Source organism: Plecotus auritus (genome assembly GCF_963455305.1).
Source record: "Plecotus auritus genome assembly, chromosome: 10".
Lineage (NCBI taxonomy): Eukaryota > Metazoa > Chordata > Mammalia > Chiroptera > Vespertilionidae > Plecotus > Plecotus auritus.
In genome coordinates this window covers 55,814,963-55,837,692 of record NC_137785.1, presented here as the reverse complement: position 1 = coordinate 55,837,692, position 22,730 = coordinate 55,814,963, and the positions used below count along the sequence as shown (strand labels likewise).

Genomic DNA, 22,730 nt, shown 5'->3' with positions numbered 1-22,730 from the left:
CAATTGGATGAGTTTAGATAGTCACTGAAATCGGGTACAGATGGAGTATGTGTTCAGTCAACTGTTTATAAGATAAAGAAAGGATGTGATGGGTCCAATATATAAATCCAATATGTAAGAGACTAAACTTTGCGTGGTGAGCACACAATGCAATATATATCTGTGTGTGTGTGTGTGTGTGTGTGTGTATGTATATATACTAATATATATGATATATTATAGAAATGTGCACTTGAACCTTATATAACCTTATTAACCAAGGTCACCCAAATAAATTTAATAAAAGAAGAAAGAACATGATGTCAGTTACAGTACATTTTCCAGGGTCTATCACCCTAGTTACGATTCTTCATAACTAGGATTGGAGGAATTAGGTTTGGTCTAATGAACCTCCGTATCCCAACATTTTGTGAAATGTGATTTTTTTCAGCCAGAAAGCTCCTTGAGAGAAAAAGCTGTATTTTTTCAACCACTCAGTCAGTACTGTTGACTTGCTGAGTAATGTGTAGATTTCAATGTGATTTCTTATTTTCTTCTCAGGCGTCCTTTATTATTCTGCCACATTACTCTTCTTCGCTTATTTTTCTTCCCCTTAGGTATTTGGGGGAAATTACAGTCACACTAATATCCTTTAAGAGAATCAGAAGCCTGGACACATGTTCAGTTTGTACTTTAAAACACACATTTTATTCTCCTTACAGTGTTTCCCTTAGACAAGTGACTCGCCGTGTTCATAAAAATCTCCTGTGGGTTGGGAAGGGCTGATACTATGTTTTGTTTGTTTTTTTTCATTGTGGATTATCTCACTAGCTTCTTTTAAATTTTAATTTAAATTCTTTATTGTTTAAAGTATTTCATATGTCTCCTTTTCCCCCACCCCCGCCATTGACCTCTCCCTGGCCATTCCCACCCCCCAGCACACGCCCTCACCCCCCTACTGTCCGTGTCCATGGGCTCTGCTGACACGCACCCCTGCATTTCTAATTCTCCCTCTAGACTGGATTGGGACGGCATCCGGAAGCACTTGGATGAATATGCGGCTATTGCGAGCTCCTCTAAAGGAGGAAGAATTGGAATCGAAGAGTTTGCCGAGTATTTGAAGTTGCCCGTTTCTGATGTGCTGAGACAGCTGTTCGCACTCTTCGACAGGGTATGTTAAACCCAGTCTCCCACATGCAGACGTGCCCTGCTCCCCGAGAGCATACATCAGTAGCACAGGCAAGAAAAACGTGTTAGGTCAGGGTTCGCCCCAGCAGGGCTGAGCCCGAGGTTTGATTGCATGGTTTTGTCGCCTAAATCCTAATCATAAGAAGACCCGTGTATGTGTTTTGTCACAGCGATGATGGTGTCTGTGTATTTGAAACACCAGGCCAGGTATCAATATCGTGATCCTATAATCATGTTTGTCATATAGAATTGGGAAGGTTTATGTAACTGGCAAGAATTTTAAAATCTCTATCAAAACTCATACATCAATGACATGGTGGTGCTATTGTATTCTAAGGTTTCTGAATTCACCCCCCCTCCCCCAAATGTGTGAAAATCAAATCGATTTTATTTTCCAAATAACATTTTATAACAAAGCTTTCAATGAATGCTTGGCCGTTTGCCATAATATTGGGGATACAGTTTTCTGCTTATGAATATGTAAGTACATGAAGTTAGACAACTGAATTGTCAAAAAGTTTCCTTAGAACAGTGTATCAAATTCTCTATTTATTTTTTAATTTGTTTTTAGTCCATAAAATTCACTCTTTGGGTTAAGGTTGTAGGAGTTCTAACCAATGCATAGAGGCACGTTCAAGATACACAACAGTTACAAAAATATTACCTTGTAGCTAGCTATTCTTTTGTAGCCAAGCCCTGTCCCGACCTTTAACCCCTGACAACAGAATCTACCCTTTTGAGTCTGGCTTCTTTCACTTAGCCTAATGCCATGGTCGGCAAACTGCGGCTCGCGAGCCACACGCGGCTCTTTTGCCCCTTGAGTGTGGCTCTTCCACAAAATACCACGGCCTGGGCGAGTCTATTTCGAAGAAGTGGCGTTAGAAGAAGTTTAAGTTTAAAAAATTTGGCTCTCCAAAGAAACTTCAATTGTTGTACTGTTGATATTTGGCTCTGTTGACTAATGAGTTTGCCGACCACTGGCCTAATGCATGTGAGATTCAGCCAGGTTGTTGCATGTATCAACAATCTGTGGCCTTTCACGGCTGAGCAGAATTCCATTGTATGGACTATGGACGTACCATGCTTGGTTTGCCCATTTCTTAGCGGAGGAACATTTGATTTGTTTCCAATTTGGGGCAATGACAAATGCCATTGCTCTAAGCATTCAGGCATAAGTTTTTGTGCACATGTAGGTTTGCATTTCATTTGGGTAGATACTAAGGATTGTGATCTCTTTATCTTCTCTTGTCTGAGAAGGACTTCATTTTGCATTCATCCCTGAGGAATATTTTTGTTGCATAAAGAATCCTGAGCCGATAGTTCTTTTCTTTCAACAGCTCATTAGCGATGTTCGTGATTTCAGTGCCTTCATCACGTTCTGACTTTCCTCACCAAGCCTCCTGCATTGTGCCCAGAGGTAGTTGCCTTTTGCATTTTGATCCGTTTCTAGTTGTAATCCGAAGGCGAGATAGACTTCACTGGCTCATTCCATCTTGTCTGGCACCAGAAGTCTCAGTTCTCTAGTAACCACTGGGGAAAAAGGTATTTTGCGAAGAAATTAGAGCTTGAAGACAGAAACCAGGACAGGGCTTTTCGTCTTTTTTTCCCAGCCCGCCCCGAAGCTTCCTAATGACTGTACTCCATGATGTCATAGATGAACTATTCTTTCACGTCATGAGGCTAGGCTACCTTCTTCTATAGGTCCTGCCCGGGTCTCTCTTCTGAGCTTGCTTGTATCACACAGGAATCTTTCCTTGTCCGGGAAATGTCCAGTCTTCATTATATTTTATAAGAGTAGTTGTCTGCCACTGCTTTACGGTGTGATGGAGGTTCAGGGGAAAGGACCAGGCGGCGTGGCTCCGTGGTTGAGCGTTGACCTATGAACCAGGCGGTCATGGTTCCTTTCCCAGTCAGGGCACATGCCGGGTTGCAGGCTCAATCTCCCAGCATGCGGCGTGCAAGAGGCAGCCAATCAATGATTCTCTCTCATCATTGATGTTTCTGTCTTCTTTTCCTCTCCCTTCCTCTCTGAAATCAAGAAAAAATATGTATTAAAAAAAGGAAGATTTAGGGGAAAGGAGAAGAAAACAATTGGCTCTCACTGTGCAGGCTAGGGAAACAGGAACTTGACACTCACGCCATGACTAGTCCTGAGACATTTCTATAGTTTGGCTCTAGACACCAGGCAAGTACTTTTAAGTAAAGTTTCTATAAATAGGACAGGAAGGAAGAAGGCAGGGACATACCAATAAGGACAGGAGGTGGGGGAGTGGGAAGTGACATGAAATAGGAACCGAAAGGGAAGTGTAGACTTAGTGCTCACCAGGATTTTTTCATCAAAATTAAAAATCATGTCTACAGAGGTTGCCCTCTCTTTAGGGTGTCTGTCAAACTGTCATCCCTGGCGGTGACGGGGTTTCTGGGACAGCAATCTGTCTTTGGATGATGGATGACACCAGCCCCATTGTTGCTATAGCACTGCCACGTATGGGAAGATTTGGGAGACGGGAAGGGAGGGTGAGCTGAGGATTAAAGTAATCCCTAGCTGGCCAGGTTGACGCCCTCTGACCTCGAGAATCCAGCTGGCTCCAGGAGTTAGGAGACGGTGAGCCTTGGGAGCTAATGTGGTCGATCCCATTTCTGTGTCAGTTGGCTCCCATATCAGTTATGACTGTGATTTTTTCCTTCACTTCTTTGTATGGTGTGACTTGACTTTAGATACAGACCCGGTCTGTGTAGCACTTGTCCTTGGATCTCCGACACACTGGAAGGTAGAGAAAATAATCCGGAGAATGACTAGCTAATGCTAGTCTGACCGTCTCTTCTTCCCCTTTCCCCCTCTGTCTCTGTCTGTCCTTCTCTCTCCTTGTTTTGCTTGTGACAGGCCTGCATGTCTGAGCCTGTGCAGAGTCGCTTTGTGTTGAGAAGCTGAGCCCTGTCCTTGCCACCCCGCCCTGTCCCCGCGTCCGCTTCCACGCCAGGCTTGTTTTCTCCGTCTCTGCAAGCAGTTTCGCCGGGAACGTTCCAAGGGAACCACAAGGAAGTTCAGTGGCTTCGTAGTTTGTTTCTCTCCCAGTGGCTTATCTTGCTAAATTCAATGCTTAATGAGGGGTGGGGAGCGGGGAGGAAGGGCGGGGAAGAGAAAGGGTGGGGTGTTCCTGTTGCTCTCCTGATAGCTGTAACTGTGTGCAGCGCTCCCATAAGCCCCTCCCGTGTTCTTTCCCACTTTACCCTCCGCTTCCCCTTCTTACGTTCCTCCCTTAATTAATCTTTTTAAAAAAATTTATGATCATTATTATTTTAATCCTCACCCAAAGAGTGAGAAGATTTTTTCCACTGATTTTCAGAGAGTGTGGAAAGGATGGGGGAGGGGGAGAGAAGGAGAAACATCGATGTGTTAGAGACATATCGATCGGTTGCCTCTCCACTCACGCCCCAACGGGGGGTGGGGGTTTGAACCTGCAATCAAGGTACGTGCCCTTGACCAGGAATCGAACCCGAGACCCTTTGGTCCATAGGCCGATGCTCTAACCACGGAGCCAGGGCTCCTCTCTTAATCTTTTCCCAAGTCTCATGTAGTTGTGGTTGGTGTTTTGGGGACGGAGGACAGACCTGAATATCCCTCCATAGCCCCTTATGTTCTTGGCTAGCCTACAAAACCATCATATAGCCTTTGTCTCCGTTTGTCCTAAAAAAATACGCTGTGTATTGAGCTCCTGTTCTTCCGGATGCTCAGGTATTTGATGGCAGGTGGGGTCCCAGAGATGGCGCGCATGACCCCAGGCACGGCCTCGGCACTGCTTTGGGCTGCTCCCCTTTGGAGCGGTCCCATGTCTTTGAGAAAAGACCCTTTTCATCCTTAGGTTTAGTGTAGCTTCTTTATCTTCATAAATGTGTACTGAACTCCCTGGATTCAGAAGATGACGTGGGATCCGTCAGATGTCCAGGGGATTAGAGTTGAGGGCCGAAACAGTCGGTTGACACGGTGTCTTCTCAACACTCCTTGTATTCAGAAGTCGTTTTTACGGCGAGAACAGTGTCCTGCAATGCCCATCACAGCGTCATCGCTCGCTTTGTCCTCCTTGGTCACAGTTCCTGAGGAAGCTGTGTGGGCCTGCGGACAGTGTCGTATTTACCTGCGAGACCATCCTCAGATGTTTCCGTAGGCGTGGCATCTCTGTTGCCAGCTTGACAGTCTGCCTCCGACCTCTTGCAAGTAACCTTACCCACAAGCTTAACCCTGCCCCTTTCCGTCACCTCTACGCTCCATCACATGATGCATCCTGCTCAGTCCCAGCCGATGCTCACCACCATCGCACACGTATCCTCCCTGGTGACAAAGCTGTATTTCAGGGGCTGGCAACTTTTTCTGTAAAAGAGCCAGATGGTAAATACTTTTTAAAAAATATTTATTTTTTATTGATTTCAGAGAGGAAGGGAAAGAGAGATAGAAACATCAATGATGAGAGAGAATCATGGATCAGCTGCCTCCTGCACGCCCCCTACTGGGGATGGAGCCCACAACCCGGGCAAGTGCCCTGACTGGGAATCGAACCTGGGACCCTTCAGTCTGCAGGCCGACGCTCTATCCACTGAGCCAAACCAGCTAGGGCAGTAGATACTTTTTGACGTTGTAGGATATATGGTCCCAAACTTCCAGAACAACTTGCACAGTTGAGTAGGCATTCACCTTGCCACTCAGACCGATTTCTCTGTTTTTGTAAGCCACGTCAGTGCCTGTCCCGCCTCTCAGCATGATGGGCATATCTGCATATCACACAGCCTCCTACCTTCTCTAACAGGAATGGACAAGTAAGGATGCTTGTTATCCATTGGCACCCGTGACTTCATACTTGAACTAGGACCAAGAAGAGGGCAGACGGGAAGAGCTCGGGATAGAGAAAGGCATTCATTCCACATAATGTGAAGCCGTGACCAGAGATCTACAGGAGTTTACAGTGGCCACAGATTGTCCAAGTGCTCATGGGCACTCACACTCTCCTGCTTAATATTTAAACGGAGCGCGTGGTAATGCCAGAAGAAACAAGTGCCAGGCCGAAGGCAGACATGGGAGAAAGCGTGACAGTTTGCAAATTTTGTGCAGAAGGGAAAAGGAGCCACCTGAATTTATTCGGCTGTGGTCGGTGTGAGCATAACGGTACTGGGCAGAGAGCGTGAGCGCCTGCTATTCCGTAGCTTAGGAATCAGAAACCAGTCTCCCTCCTCTGCCAAGATGGACCATATGCCACGAGTTAGACCTGCGGGAAGATATCAAACAAGAGGCCAACAGATTAGTCCGGAATAAAGGTTCAGAGCGAACCCCTTCCAATCAGATGGGGAGTATCCTACACATTGAGAATGGTTATTTTAAGCACTGACTGCGATCCTCCAACCCAGCCTTTACACCATACCCGCAAGCTTTGTTTTCACCAGCTTAACAGGGGCCAGCAAACCACAGCTGATGGAGCAAATACAGCCTGACTCCTGCTTTGTCAATAAAGTTTTATTGGGACACCACTATGCCCATCCATCCATGTATTCTCTATGTCACTGCTGTATCGCTACAATGGCAGAGGTGCATTGTTGCAACCAACAGTGGCATCTTCTGTCCTTTGCATTTCCAGTTCAGGTTTGATAGGACTGTCGTATTCTGTAGCTCCTGGGAAAAGACCTCATCTACCTTCCGACCTCAGTCCCTCAGGGTTTGATCTATGAAATCTGCTCTATAGCGTATATGATCTAATGCACAGAGGAAGGCTATGACGTTCTGAGTGGGACAGGTGATGTTTTTCTGTACGGTCGTGCAAGTTGTCCTGAAAGCGTGGTGGTCCTATGTGTCTGACCATTTCCCTCTTCAATGCTCAGGTCAACTTAGCCCCCGCACGGAGTCCATCCTAGTATTTTCTCTCACTGGGTGCTGTGACCCAAGCGATAATCCACATAAGCATGAGACTTATCTGCTTTAGCTTTGGCTCCTTCGTGCAGGGACACACAGGAGAAGCGTAAAGGAAACGGAAAGGAGACTGCAGCCCTAAAGCTTCGCTTTTTAACGGGAGCAAGTGGGCAGTCGCTGGCCTCCACCTGGAGCCCGGGGAAGTAGAGGTCGGGGCTCTGTAAAGAGCACACGTGTCAGACCAATTTAATTTCCTCCTGTGACTGAGCAACAGTCTAAGATGGTAAAGAAAAAGGAACAGGGATTATCTCTGTGGATCTAGGAAGACTTTGCAGTTCATCCAACGTGACAGTCTCATCAGGAAACTAGGAGGGTCTGGTCCAGACCATGTTGAGTTAGGTGAGAACCCTACCTGAAAGAAAGGCTCCTCTGGGGCGGTGGGGGTGGTGGTGGTGGAGAGAGTCCTGTGTCCTGTGTTATTCCAGACCCGGCTCACTGCCCCCACCTTGGAATTCCGTGTGGAGGTGCCAATACTTGATAGGTTGCGATCAGAAATACTTTTGAAAACCAGACACTATGTCACAGAGGGGGTAAGGGTACGTATTCATGTCTTTAAATGTCGTGGAGCCAGCCCAGCCGGCGTGGCTCAGGGGTTGAGTGTCAACCTAGGAACGAAGAGGTCACAATTCCATTCCCATTCGGGGCATATGTCTGGGTTTGCCGGCTCGATCCCCAGTAGGGGGCGTGCAGGAGGCAGCCGATGGACGGTTCTTTCTCATCATGGATGTTTGTGTCTCTCTCTCCCTCTCTCTTCCTCTCTGAAATCAATAAAAATATATATTTTTAAATAATAAATGTTAAAATAATAATAATAATAAATGTTATGAAGCCAGACCCACGATAAAGGTCGAATTAAATGAATACAGAGTGCCCTAACCGGTTTGGCTCAGTGGATAGAGCGTCCGCCTGCGGACTGAAGGGTCCCAGGTTCGATTCCGGTCAAGGGCATGTACCTTGGTTGCGGGCACATCCCCAGTGGGGAGTGTGCAGGAGGCAGCTGATCGATGTTTCTCTCTCATCGATGTTTCTAACTCTCTGTACCTCTCCCTTCCTCTCTGTAAAAAATCAATAAAATATATTTAAATAAATAAATAAATAAATGAATACAGAGCATGGAAAGACCTGGGCGCCGGAAGGAACTGACCGCCAGGTGAGAATGTGCCTGCTGTCACGGTGTCATGGCACATGAAAGTCTGGCTGCACAGGATCTTAGAGCTCAAGGGCCTTTGGTGTCAGATTGCCCATCTTCCCCCTTTCGTAGGAGGCGGCCAGCCCCAGGCAGGACGTCACATACTCAGGGCTGCCCAGCCAGGTCATGGCCGGTCCAGGACGAGAACTCCAAGTTCCGTCTTCTTTTTACTACACACGGTCCTGCTGACGTTTTGAAAAATAACTTCCTTGAGGCATAAGTTTACATATTATATAAGTTACCCATTTTAAACATACATTTCAATCATTATTTTTTGGTAAATTTACCAAGTTGTGCAACCATCACCATAGAACAGGTTTAGAATATTGCCATCACCCAATATGATTCTTTGTGCTTTTAAACTTGTAATTCCTGTCACCTACCTACCACCCCCATCCCGCCCCCGCCCCAAAAAAAAGTTGTTCTTCCGTGTTATTCTAGACCTGGTCTAGAATAGAGACCTTTTCCTTCTGTGTTATTCTAGACCTGCTCTAGAATAGAGACCTTTTCCTTCTGTGTTATTCTAGACCTGCTCTAGAATGGAGACCTGTCTCTGTAGATTTGCCTTTTCTAGACATTTCATACAAATGGAATCCCACACTCTATGGTCTCCTGTCTGGCTGCTTTTACGTAGCATGTTTTTAAGGCTCATCCATGTCAAGGACGTAATGCATTCCTTTGTACTGCCAAATACTGCTCCGCTCCACGGATAGATCATGCTGTGTCTATCCCCTCACCGGCTGGGGGGCAGTTAGGTTGTTTCCACTTTGGGATGATTCTGGAGAATGTTGCTGATGGCATTGACGTGTCACTGTTTGCTTTTGACGTTCAGTGACCCTTCCCCCTCAAATTGAGGTTGTTTTCCATCAGCCATGGTCTCCTCCCCTACTCCCTTTTCCCCAGATTTAGGCTGTAGAGAGGCCCAGACAGCGACCGGCGTTGCTGTTGACGTTCTAATAAACAGCCTTAAGGCATTACAGAGTCCAGGAAAGAGAAGGCTTGACGCTCCAATAACAGTCGTTTACCCTGGGATGGCTTATGAGAAACTGGTAGCCAAATGCCCTCCATCTTCACAGAAACTAAGCGGGAGGAACTGGATTGAAACCGGGTGGAAAACGCTTCAGGTGGGCGTAAGGAGGCGCATTTTATGTGGCGGTGGGTGCCATCAGGTTACTTTCCAGCACTACAAAGACAACGCCATCCAGTTTCCTCGGAGAGAAGCGTATACAAACGGGTTTCAGTCTGTCTGAGGCCAAGTAATCCCTTGGGGTCCCCCGAAAGGAAGACAGTCCCTTTTCGGTGCCGCTGCTTTGTAGTTAAGGAAGACATTTGGCCTTTATCGTACCCATGAGGCCAGTTATTGGAGTCATTACGCCATAAAACTAGTGTCGGGAAGTTTTACACAAACCACTGGGTGTGGCAGAAGGAGGCATCGCTTTCACGTCCTCAACAGAGCATGCTCCTTAGCCACCAGTCTCTCCCTGATAATCCTATCGAATAAAGAGGGAATATGCTAATTGACCATCACTCCTCACAAAGATGGCTTCACCCACAGCTGAGGCCAAGTTCCCTTAAGGAGCCTTAACGAGCAATAAGTAGGGACCTGAGGCTATGCCCTCCCCCTCCCCCATGGGGCTTGACAGGGGACCTCAGGCCATGCCTCCTGCCTTGGCACCAGGCCAGGGGACCTCAGGCCACACCCCCCGCCCGGCGGGGTTTGACGGGGGATGTCAAGGTGCGCTTCCCATCCTGGTGCTGGGCTAGGGGACCTCAAGCTGCTCCCCCCGCCCCAGTGCCAGGCCAGGGGACCTCAGGCTGTGCCCCCAACCCAGCGGGGCTTGACAGGGGATCTCAGGCCATGTACCCCACCTGGTGGGGCTTAACGGGGGACCTCAAGGCACGTCCCCTGCCCCATCTGGGGGACCTCAGGCCATGACCCCCATCCTGGCACCAGGCCAGGGGACCTGAGGCTACACCCCCTGCCTGGCAGGGCTTGACAAGGGTGGGACTGGCTGGGTCTGGATTTAGCCCAGTGGGGGTGCGGCGGCTGGGACTGGGTGTCACTCGATTTTGAGGCACATGTGGGTGGGTGGGGACTTGACTCTGGGTCCCCCTTTTAATATACATGAATTTCGTGCACCGGGCCACTAGTCCTATAGAATAAAAGGCCAGGGACCATGAGCGTAACGACCGCTTGACCAGTAGCCACAAGGTGCACTGACCACCTCTTGGTCTCTCCCCACCCCACCCCCACCCGCCATGGGCGGGGTGGCGAGCAGCTTGCCCCGGCGGGCGGGGCGGTGAACTACCAGCAGTGGCGGGCGGGGTGGCAGCCGGAGCCATGAGCGGTGGTGGGCGGGGTGGTAAGCGACGAGCAGCGGCAAGTGGCAGCGAGCTACTCGTGCATGATTTTGTGCTCTGGGCCTCTGGTATTAGAATAGCCATCAGGCAATACCAGGACCATACAGTTTACAATTCATTTCATATCTAGTCTTTCTTTCTTTCTTTTTTTTACTTCATATTTGAGCTGTCAGAGGTTCCCACAGTAACTTTTGAGATGGACTGACACATGGTATTCAAACCCCTTCCCAGTCCAGTTCTTACTGTGCTGTCCCTTCTCATCCCATGTCTGTTTGGAGAACTCTGACTCAACCGATGGGGCGGCCTGCATATTCTCCTCTCCCACAGGTAAATACCACCCTTTCCTTTCCTCAGCGGAATTCATTGCTCCCCTTTGGGTACCCATAATGATTTTTCTCTCTCTCCATCTCCCTTCCCCCGTCTCTAAGATCAATAAAAGCAAATATATTTTTTAAAAACTTTAAAAGTCAAGATATCAGAAAAGTACATGCTGCATGATTCCATGGATTTCAGGTATGAAAAGGAATCTATGGTGTTAGATGTCAGGGTAGTGGTACCCCTTGAGGGAAGAGAATATCTTTAGGAAAGAGGCACAAAGAGGTTTTGGGGGTGCTGCTGACATTCTGTTCCTTGACATAGGGGTGTGCCGTCTGTGAAGTATTGAGCTATACTTCAGTGATTTGTACATTTTTCTGTATGAATGTCACATTTCAAAAGAGATTCCAAAAATATAGCTCATGATCCCTGGTTACAGAATCAGAATCTCTGCATTTTTTTAATTATTATTTTTATTAAAATATATTTTTATTGATTTCAGAGAGGAAGGGAGAAGGAGAGTGAGAGAAATGTCAAGGATGAGAGGGAATCGTTGATCAGATGCCTCTTGCCCGCCCCCTACTGGGGACCAAGTCCATAACCTGGGCATGTGCCCTGAACGGGAATCAAACCCTGATCTCCTGGTTCATAGGTTGTCTCGCTCAACCACTGAGCCACGCCGGCCGGGCAGAATCTCTGCATTTTAAAAAGCCCCCTTCCACATTTTTCTTAACACTGGATTTTGGAAATCTTTGCCAAAGGAAGGGGATCAGGTAAATAGGCTCCATTGCCCAGTAATTCTTTCATTCCACCCGGCACGTAAATATCCCTTAGAAAAGAGAGTCTCGCTTTCCTTCTGTCAGGAAAGCACGTGCTGAGAGCACCGAGATTAATGGCACACAGATCATTTACAGATGTTATTGCTTCCAATGTGCCCTACACACGATCACTTGTGAGTATTTATTAGACACACTAAAGGCCCGATGCACGAAATTCCTTCAAGAGTAGGCCTGCCTTCCCCCAGCTGCTGGCACCGGCTTCCCTCTGGCCCCCGGGACCCGGGCTTCCCTCGCAGCCCCGGCTTCGTCCGGAAGGACATCCGGTCTAATTAGCATATTATACTTTTATTATTATAGATCAGGAATATTTATCAGAAGAGCTCCCTAAAAATGGCAGGTGCTAGGACCTAGTGGAATTCAGGCAACTTCAGTGGGAGGTGAGCCATGGCATGTGGGCCGCATGTGGGCCGTGGGGCGTGGTGCAGTGGAGGCAGGGACAGAAAAGCCAGTTCTTCCACCCGGGAGCTCCGCGGGCTCCATTTCGGCTCTCCTCATCTCTCTCACTCAACGGAAAGCATGTTTCTCGCAAAGGCGTTTTTGGAAGGGGCGGATGGAGGCCTCGGGGAAGCCCTGGGAGGCCTTCTTGGAGGAGGAGGTCAGAGACGAGGAGGAGGAGGAGGAGGAGGACGGGGCAATGTTGGAGGGATCGTTGGCGGACTTGTGAATCTCATCAGCGAGGCCGTGGCAGCTCAGTACACCCCAGAGCCACCTCCCACCCAGCAGCATTTCACCAACGTGGAGGCCAACGAGAGCGAGGAGGTCAGGCGGTTTCGGCAACAGTTTGCCCAGCTGGCGGGCCCGGACATGGAGGTGGGGGCCACCGACCTCATGCACGTTCTCAACAAAGTCCTCTCTAAGCACAAGGATCTGAAGACGGAGGGCTTCAGCCTGGACACCTGCCGGAGCATCGTGTCCGTGATGGACAACGACACGAACGGGAAGCTGGGCTTTGAGGAGTTTAAGTACCTGTGGAACAACCTGAAGAAGTGGCAGTGCGTGTACAAGCAGTACGACCAGGCCCGCACCGGGGCCCTGCAGAGCTCCCAGCTGCGGGGCGCTCTGCAGGCCGCGGGCTTCCAGCTCAACGACCAGCTGTACCACATGATCGTCCGGCGGTACGCCGACGACGAGGACGGCAGCATGGACTTCAACAGCTTCATCAGCTGCCTGGTCCGCCTGGATGCCATGTTCCGGGCCTTCAAATCCCTGGATAGAGATGCAGACGGCCGCATCCAGGTGTCCATCCAAGAGTGGCTGCAGCTGACCATGTATTCCTGAGGCGGGCTCTGAGGGGGCAGGCCCTCCCCTATCCCCAGAGGACAGGACTGCCTGCCGAAAGCACCCCCACCCCCCCGTGCTGTCCGCGTGGCTGCAGACGCCCCGTCCCCCAGCTGTCATCTCCCGGCAACCTCTTCCACAACAACTGCTTTTACTGCTTAATTAAAACAGATTTGCCACGAGAAGGCTTGTGAGTGGTTTGTGTATCGGCTTTGTGAGATACCGGATTTGTACGGACTTACAGATGTGATGGGGGTACAGGGTGGGGTTGTAAGGCAGTGGATTTAGATAGGTTATTGCTCATAGAGTGAATGCATTCCAAGGAGCAAGAAATTTGTTGTTGGTGAGAATTAAATTTTGAAAAAACATTGGAATAAATCAAAAAAGCCCTCAGGAAATACTTTTTTTTTTTTTTTTGCTGCTATAAAAGGTGAGGAGGAGGGATGTTCAAAATCTGTGTTTCCTCTTAATTTTACATCTGGCATTTCCATGATGTAAATGAATTGGAAAATGCTTTCCCTGGAAACCTGTTTAACTATAGAAACAGGTTCAGGACTGGGGAAGAGGCCGTTTTATAGAAGGGTAGTAGTTTTTTTTTTTTTATGGTGGAGCAACTGTCTCAAGTTCTAGAATTCTTTCGTGGTGGAAAAAGCATGTAGCAATTTGGTTGGGTTTCGTTACATTCGTAAAGCGGGTCTGGGGCGTGGGGGAGGGAAGGGCGTACCCATATCCAGAATGTCTCTGGCGGCCGTAAGGACCAGCATGATCCCTCGGGCGTGGACTTCATACGAGATCAGGCGTGCCCAGCTCCCAGCCAGCGCCTGTCATGTCTTGCCCTGCCCTGGAACAAGGAATATTATTGTTGTTGTTGTTCCTCTCTGGAAACCAGGCAGGGAAAAAACAAACAACGAAAGAAAAAAAAAAGAAAGGAAAACTTACATAAATTGTAATCAGTTCTATGATATGTACAGCAATATAGAAATGTATATCTATACTAATAAAAGGGTAATATGCTAATTAGACCAGGAGACCTTCTGGAGGTCCTTCTGGACAAAGCCATAGTGGTGGGGCTGAGGCATAGGCAGTTAGGGGCAATCAGGCCAGGAGGGGAGGGCAGTTAGGGGTGATCAGGCTGGCAGCAGGGGGGTAGTTGGGGTCGAGCAGGCTGGCGGGGGGTGGGGGGCAGTTGGGGGTGATCAGGCCGGTGGGGGGGGCAGTTGGGGGCAAGCAGGCCATCAGGCAGAGTGGTTAGGGGCGATCAGGCAGGCAGGCAGGCAGGTGAGCTGTTAGGAGCCAGCGGTCCTGGATTGTGAGAGGGATAGTCTGACTGCCGGTTTAGGCCCAGCAGTCAGACATCCCCAGAGGGGTCCCAGATTGGAGAGGGTGCAGGACGGGCTGAGGGACATACCCCCCCCCCCCCATGTACAAATTTCATGCACCAGGCCACTAGTATTTACATAAACCTATATATCAATATCGTGGCTCCTCCGTGCAGGTTCCAGCCCTGGCTGTGATGGGCACTCTGTGGGCAGCTCCTGAGGGAGGCTGGTACCCGAGTCCCACTCCAGACGGGTTCACTAAGAATCTGTAGTGGTGGGGCCCAGAGATGAGCATCTTTCCAGCTTCCCAGTGATTCTGATGGGCAGCCAGAGCGGACGGCCACAGCTCTGAAGGAAGGCTGTCACACACTGTATTGTGCAAATGTCCCAGCCGAAACCAAGGCCCAGCAGGAGGGTCGGCGTTGCCAGTATCCGGAGAAGGAAGATGGGCATCCGAGACACGGACACCCCCGTCGTGCCTTCCTCGGGGGTGGTCCCTGGCTGGGCTTTATCATCCTGATGCAGGCGGTGAGGGCGGCGTAGGCAGAATCCAGAGTCCGCGCATGGAGACTCGGCCTCGGTTCACCTGCCTGCTATGCACTGGGTTCCCCCTCTTGTCGCTCCGGTTTTCAGGGCATCTCCTCCCTCTCCCAGGCTCCTTCGGAGGGCCCCCCTGAGTTGGAAGATGAATTCTTCCTTTCCCTCTGGACTCCCTTAGAGGAAAGTTGTGACTGTGGAAATGATGTCACTGGCCCGTGACCTGCCCTCAGCGGCCTGCGGGGAATCCCCAGTGGAACTAGGAGAGGGTGGCCTCTGGCCTGTGCGCTCACCATCAGCTCCGTCACGGAACATTTATGAAGCCACACGCACGTGATTCCCGCCCCGGGCCGAGCACACGGGTCCCTTCCACGTTCCCCGGGGGCCTGCAAGGTAAGCCTGGTCCGCTGAGCTGCTCGGACCAGGTGTGGCTGGATAGCCCAGTGGTCGGCAAACTCATTAGCCAACAGAGCCAGATATCAACAGTACAACGATTGAAATTTCTTTGGAGAGCCAAATTTTTTAAACTTAAACTAGATAGGTAGGTGCATTGTTATTAACTTAATTAGGGTCCTCCTAAGCTGGCCTTTGCTAAAAACCTCAAGGGGCCAAAGAGCCGCATGTGGCTGGCGAGCCGCAGTTTGCCGACCACTGGGATTTAACCTTTCCGCGCGACGGCTGTGGAGAGGGCAGCGTAGCCGCACGGTCCCCCTCTCCCCCCCCCCCCCCCCCCCCCCCCCCCCCCCCCGCTCAGTTCATTTTACTAAATGTTTTCTCAGAGTTAAGACCAGGATCTCCCACTGGGGGCGGTAGGGAGCATGGCGCTTGGGGAAGGATCCCCTGCTCCTGTGGGTCCCTTCCCACGCGCACAGGCAGAGCATCTGAAGTTACCTGCGCTTTCCGTCCTTCTGTTCTCTTCGGGGCATAGAAACGTCTGTGTATTTACACAAACTAATTTCATACGAACAAATGTTTAAAAGTTGTGCAAGTAACCTCAGTCTCCAGTGTGGATGCTAGAACATTCCGTCCAAACTCTGCATTTGTCCGAGGAACCAGAGCTTTGGCATAGAATGAGTAATTGAACGTCTTAGTGGTGCCCCGGCCCCTGTGGCTTTGCTGGTCGGCCATCGTCCCATGCGCCAAAAGGTCAGGGCACATGCCCAGGTTGCGCGCTCCATCCCCAGTAGGGGGCGTGCAGGAGGCGGCCGATGGATGTTTCTCTCCCTCTCCCTTCCTCTCTCTCTAAAATTAACAAAAAACATATTTAAAAAAATCAAACAGATTTCTTAGTTTTCATCCAATAGTTGATGTTTTAAAGGCACGTTTTCAATGTAAGAGGGAGTATTTACCGGATCCTTTTTTATTTTTTTTTTATTTTGCCATTTCTACGTGGGAGAATACCTAGAGCCTAAGATGAACGCCTTTGACTCCTGTCACTCCATCCCATTATTTTAAAATTTTTAATATCAAGCAATGCAGTCAATGTAGTAAGGTGAAAATAACGTTCATTGATTTTTTTAAAAATACGTGCAATTGCACCTCTACATTTTTTAAATCTCAAAATACCCCAGATGATTTTGAAAAACACCTTCATCTCTGTTTAATCCACTGAATTCTATGACTTGGGGCAGGAAAAGTACTGTGTGCTCCGTACCCAACATAGTCAATATTCATACATTATTTTAAAGGGCACTTTTTTTTGAGTAATAGTGCATCTGCTTGTAGAAGTTGATTTTATATAGCAGCCTCGGTCAGAAATCTCATTGGTGGATTGCACAACTCGGCCATAGTGGGGCCTTAGAAATATCTTTGGACGTGCCTGTTGATCTTGAAATGCTCTTCGAATTACTTATTTCCAAGGTTTATCTGTAGTGCTGAGTGGATAAAACAATTGACTCCTAGAAAATGGGTCCTACCGTTCGGTACGTGAGTACAAATGCACTCTTCAGGGTAGTCGGGTAAACAGAACACCTCCTCCCTGACTCCTGGGTAACGGAGCGTGGACTGACTTTGAGCACCGAGGCCCCTTGTGTCTGTAGAGTATCTTCAAGACTCGAGCCTTTCTCTGTTGGCTGCTGCAGGGCCGGGTCTGTTTTGTGTAAGGATAACACTCTTACTGGTGCCAAACATCGGTTAGTCCATCAAGTCCCGCCCTAGCCGTGTTGCTGTCAGCTCATTGTTTATCTGGGAACTCATCGCTTGACGATTTTGCTGCCAAAATGCCTCTAACACCTGGGATGGTAGTCATAGTGCGTTTAAGGTTCTCTTACTTCCTCCCTCCCCTCTCCTTCCCTCTCTCCCATCTCATTTTTCCTTTTCCCTCTCTCCTTCCCTCCCTCCCTCCTTTCCTTTCTTCTTTGTAGTTCTCTCTCCCATCTTCTCCTCCCGTCCTCCCTCCCTCTCTGCCTTGCCCTCTCTCCCCCTTTCTCTCTCTCTCTCTCTTCTCTTCTTTCTGCCCATTTCATCCTTGCACAGTTCCTGTCTAGGTGAGTCTTTGATGTTTAGGAAAAGGCTGCCTTCAGTCAGCCTGGGTGAGAATGACCAACCCCTTCTCCAGCGTGGCCTCATGAAACACCTTGTGGGGTGTGTAGACCAGCCTTGGGCAAACTACGGCCCGCGGGCTGGATCCGGCTGTTCTATCCGGGTTCTCTTGCTCTCCCCTCCGCTCCTTTACTTTGAATTTATGTTAGTTCACACAAACACTCCATCCATGCTTTTGTTCCGGCCCTCCGGTCCAGTTTAAGAACCCATTGTGGCCCTCGAGTCAAAAAGTTTGCCCACCCCTGGTGTAGACCCTAGTGTCACGCTGGTTAGGTGTAGTGTCCGGAAGCTTAGCCGCTGCATCTCCAGGGGCCTGGTACCACTGAGGGGCCACGGATGGAGCTCAGGTTCGCCCCCTGGCTGCTGGTTGATTGCAGTTTCGGGCTGGAAAGAGGAAAGAACGTCGCTGTGATTGTGCCTCAGTTCGCCCTTTCCTCTCCCTTCCATTGTCTACAGGTGGAGGGTTGCTTAGTGACCCTTCAGTGACCCACGGGAGTTGGCCAGCGTGGCAGGGCCTCCTCCATGGTGGAGGGTGTGCTTCAGCCCCACTCGGGATGAAAGTCCTGGATCCTGCCTCCAGAGGGGCTCCCGGCCAGGCTGAGCTCAAGACCCACGCTGGGCCCAGCCGGCGTGGCTCAGTGGTTGAGCGTTAACCTAGGAACCAGGAGGTCACGGTTCAATTCCCGGTCAGGGCACATGCCCAGGTTGCAGGCTTGATCCCCAGTGTGGGGTGTGCAGGAGACCACTGATCAATGATTCTCTCTCATCCTTGATGTTTCTCTCCCTCTCCCTTCCTCTGTGAAATCAATACAAATACATGAAAAAAAAAAAAAAAAAAAAAGAACCACGCTGGGTGCCATGGAGCCCCTCTAAAGGAGCCTTGGTGATAACATGTTTGTGTTTACTGCTAAACGGAAATACCGTTTTCTTCCTTGTGATCTAGGAGCGGGTGGGCCCCCTGCTTGCTGTTCCACCTCCCCACAAACTCTTTTCCCAGTCGGCTCAGCTCACGAGGGTGTTGAGCTGCTGGCAGACCCGACCTTCACCTTGCGGGCTGTGCCCAGCAGCAGGTCGGCAGGCGGCCCTGCTCACTGATGTCTCCCATCCCTTCCCAGAACCACGACGGCAGCATCGACTTCCGGGAGTACGTGATCGGCCTGGCTGTGCTGTGCAACCCCGCCAACACGGAGGAGATCATCCAGGTGGCCTTTAAGGTACTGTCAGCCCCGCTGAGCGCATCTCGCTCTGCCCCACAAACAGGTGTTGACTCTAAGTGCATTATTTGGAAATCGGTGGATCTGTTACGCGGGGTTTATAGATCTGCAGTGACAGGTGCGCGGGGCTAATGCGATTAAGACCGTGGCTACTGAGCAGAGAGGAACGCAAGCACCCGGTTAAGCACAAAGGTCTCCTTGCAAGCGGCCCAGGTCTCGGCGTCGGAGCCGAAGAGCAGGCGATTTCACAAATTAGCTTAAAAAATTATCTCTTTTCTGCCTCCCTCTTCCCAAGCCCCAATGTGAGGGTCATAAGTAAGCACCACCTGTCGCTAGTCACCCTGCTTCCTCCCTCGGGGCATTGGCATCTGTCCTTGTCTCTCACTCTGTGCATCCAGGTTCCTGTTAAAGGTGTTTCCCGGTTGGGGTTTGTTTTGTTGTGGTGGTCCCAGGGGAACCCATCAGAAATGTCCCAGGGTCCCCCCTCCGTGCTTTCCTGTAGTATCACATGTATTTTCACAGCAGTGTTGGGGGACAGACAAGGAAGACCATGGCCCCGGTCCCCGTGGGTTTCAATGATGAGGACCCCGGCTTCATCGGTCACTTCCATGTGCAAAAACAAGATGGGAGAGCCCTGGCTGGCGTGGCTCAGTTGGTGGGAGTGTCCTCCCGGGCCCAGGTTGTGGGTTTGATGCCCAGTCGGGGTGGGTACAGGAGGCATCTGATCAATGTTTCTCTCGTTGATGTTTCTCTCCCTCTCCCTTCTTCTCTCTAAACGCGATAAAAAAAAAAAAATTAAAAAATTTAAAAACAGAGAGAGATGGAAGAATACATTCCCGAAGTGTGTTTTCGGTTCTTCTGAGTTGAAAGGGGCTACATCTAGTTAGTGTTTCAATGGGGGGTGCCCCCTCCCGAATTCTCATCTTGTACGGTCTGCTCTCAAGTAAAGCACAGACTCCCCCTCCCTCCTGTCTCGCCAAGCTGTGGCTGCTGACCTCATCATTCAGCCACGTGGTCTCCTTGCTTCTGTCCACGGGGTCCGCTGGGGGACCTTCTCTATCCCTGTCTCCCCCTCTCATTCCTTCCTGATTTTCTCTGAGAAGATGATTTCCCCGGGACCCCAACAAGTCCCCCCCACACCTCTATTATCTACAAAGACTTCCTCCTCCAGCCCTCTCTCGCATCTGAGAGACCCCCGGGGAGACCCTCAGAAATGTTCGTGTCTTCCATCCTGGACCGAGGAGTCCCCAGGTCCGAGTTTCCTTTTTATGTCCAATCGGTGTGAACCGAGTTAACCGGGAGGCCTGCAAGGAGCCCGCGTGGTTGATGCTTAGCGGTCAGAGGCAAGGGCCAGAACTCCTTCCAAGTGGAAAGCTCTTGGCTTTTACAGACTTATTCATCATGAAACCTAAAATTATACCCGTAGCTCACTTATTCCGGTCCAGATATTTCTGGTTCTGTTTTGGGAACGTATGCGTAATTATAAGTGTAGTTGGGCAGATGTGCACTTGGGGTTCACCAATGAAAGACCTGATAGAAAATGTGGCCCTCGTCACAGTAATTACTGTTTATAGAGGAGTCTTGAGATTTTTGTCTAGCCTAGACCTTGGTTTGGGGGGCAGGGTGAGGAAAGGGGGACCTAAAACTATAATTAGCTCTTCTTCTTTTTTTTTTTTTTTTTTTTCAGTAAGGCAAGGGTCATGCTTTGTATTGGTTACTTTCTAACCTTCTCGATGTGTTTGAAAATATTTTGGCATACTACACATATATACACTGAGTGGCCAGATTATTATGATCTCTGAATGCATAATAATCTGGCCACTCAGTGTGTGTGTGTGTGTGTGTGTGTGTGTGTGTGTGTGTATATATATATATATATATATATATATATATATATATATATGAGTCCTGGTGCATGAATTCGTGCATGGGTGGGGTCCAGCCAGCCTGGCCAGGGGCAGGGGACATGGGCAGTTGGCCGGCCTGCCTCCTGGTTGAACTCCTGGTCGAGGGGACAATTTGCATATTAGGCTTTTATTATATAGAGTATACACTGAGTGGCCAGATTATTATGGGTTCAGAGATCATAATAATCTGGCCACTCAGTGTATATGTTTATGTATGATCCATTCACATTCTTTTATGTGGGCAGCACTTCACAGGTGGCATCCCGTCTTTGATCTCATGTCACCACCACAGTGACCTGTAGGGGTAGCTTATTGGCCAGAGCGCCTCAGCTGTAGCATTGGGCACGGACTCTGGCGGAGGGAGCCGTGGTGACGGCGCGTCGGCTCCAGGAACATCCCTGCACTCCTCCCCCGGGCGCTTCAGTGAGAAGGAGCCACGTGCAGCTCTGCTCATCACTCCCGTTCCAGGGAGGGTCCACGTGGTCTTGGGCCATGTCTTGGGAAAGACGGGATGTTTTGGTTAATTAAGTGTGCCACGGTCTTCTGTGCGATGGGGAGCTATCACTCCCCCCAAGAGGAAACTTGGGTGTTAAACTTCCAGCGAGAGCCTGGGGTTTACGTTCATTAGATCTGGGCATTTTGTAGCAGGAAGACTTTGGGGAGGAATGGAGGGAAACGGGGTGTTTTAGTGAAGGGGGCAATCGAGGGGAGGGTGACCACTGACAGATGGAGAGGAAGTCCAAGTCCCCAGTATGGACCCATGAAGGGGACTCAGGATGGAAGGGAGAGCCGCCCAAGACCACATGTGGCCACCACTTGGACTGTTCGACGAGGGGGTGAGGATGGTTTAGGATGGCAAACCTTTGAAGAAAGCTCAGCGCGCGCAGGAGGGCTGCGGGTCTGAATCCTGGCCGTGGCTCTTTGAGGTCTCGGGCCCTAAAGGGCTCTGAGGCTACAGTTGGGACAAACAAAGGCTCACTCGCTTTTCACTTTCCAACTACCTTGGCCGCCAGGAGGAGCGCAGAGGTGGAAAATGGACTAGAAGTCAGTGCTTTCTCAGCAGGGGAGGCAAATGACAACTTCGAATTACATGGACAATGACAACACAATTCTGTATTTGCTTGTTGTTCGCTTCATGATTATCACACCTTACCTCACGTCTAGGTGTCGTGTTTTTTCTTGTTTTTGATCTTGTAATTGGTCAGAAGTAGAAGCCTTAACAACAGGAACTCTAGGTGTTACCTGCCTGGATGTGGCTCCCAGCTCTACCACTTAGGAGTTGTGTGATTTGGGAAAGTTATCTGGGGCCTCAGTTTTCTCATCTGTAAGATGGGGCTAATAATGGCACCACCCACACCTAAGACTATTGTAAGGGTTAAATGAGTTAATACATATAAAGGGATTTGAATACTTTTGATAGCTGCCTGCACACCAAGTCAGTACTTATATCATTAATTTTTTTTCAATGCCCAGGAGAGGGTTTTGAATATGGAATACTCATTACCCATCCGTTTTTCTGTTCTGCTACTTGACTTAAAAAATCCTTTCATTCTGTCACTACTGACCTCTAATCCAGTGGTCGGCAAACTCATTAGTCAACAGAGCCAACTATCAACAGTACAATGATTGAAATTTCTTTGGAGAGCCAAATTTTTTAAACTTAAACTTCTTCTAACGCCACTTCTTCGAAATAGACTCGCCCAGGCCGTGGTATTTTGTGGAAGAGCCACACTCAAGGGGCCAAAGAGCCGCATGTGGCTCGCGAGCCGCAGTTTGCCGACCACGGCTCTAATCGATATGCGATCCCTGCCTTTGCTTCCTTATAATTTCTCCCCTTCTTGTGTCCTTCCTGTTTTTCCACCCCAGACTCTTAACTGGTTTTCCTGATTCCAGTTTTATTAACCTCTGCCCCCCCACCCCGATCCCACCGCCCTCCCTCCCCCCCCATCCCACCTCCACACTCTGCCTCAAAGAGCTCTGTCGGTTCACATGTGCTCACACCACATCCCGGCCAACATGCTCCTGTGGGGTTCGGTGAGCCATTCCATTCCCATTGTGGTCTGATTCCCGCTTGTCCTTCCGTCTCCTGACTTGAGCCCCAAGCGGTTCC

General features: G+C 49.6%; 2 protein-coding genes across 3 annotated transcripts in view; both read left to right on the top strand.

Moving 5' to 3' along the window:
• LPCAT2 (lysophosphatidylcholine acyltransferase 2) overlaps positions 1-22,730 on the top strand; it is a 58,854-nt gene that overhangs the window by 28,734 nt on the left and 7,390 nt on the right. For both annotated transcript variants that reach the window (XM_080645724.1, XM_080645725.1), the window contains 2 exons: positions 997-1,150; positions 18,615-18,713. In XM_080645724.1, coding sequence (XP_080501850.1) covers positions 997-1,150; positions 18,615-18,713 — 253 coding nt within the window. The remainder of the gene's footprint in view (positions 1-996; positions 1,151-18,614; positions 18,714-22,730) is intronic.
• On the top strand, positions 12,341-13,102 carry CAPNS2 (calpain small subunit 2; the record flags this gene model as incomplete). Its single annotated transcript, XM_080643836.1, has 1 exon — positions 12,341-13,102. One exon carries the CDS (start codon positions 12,341-12,343, stop codon positions 13,100-13,102), a length of 762 nt encoding a protein of 253 aa, XP_080499962.1.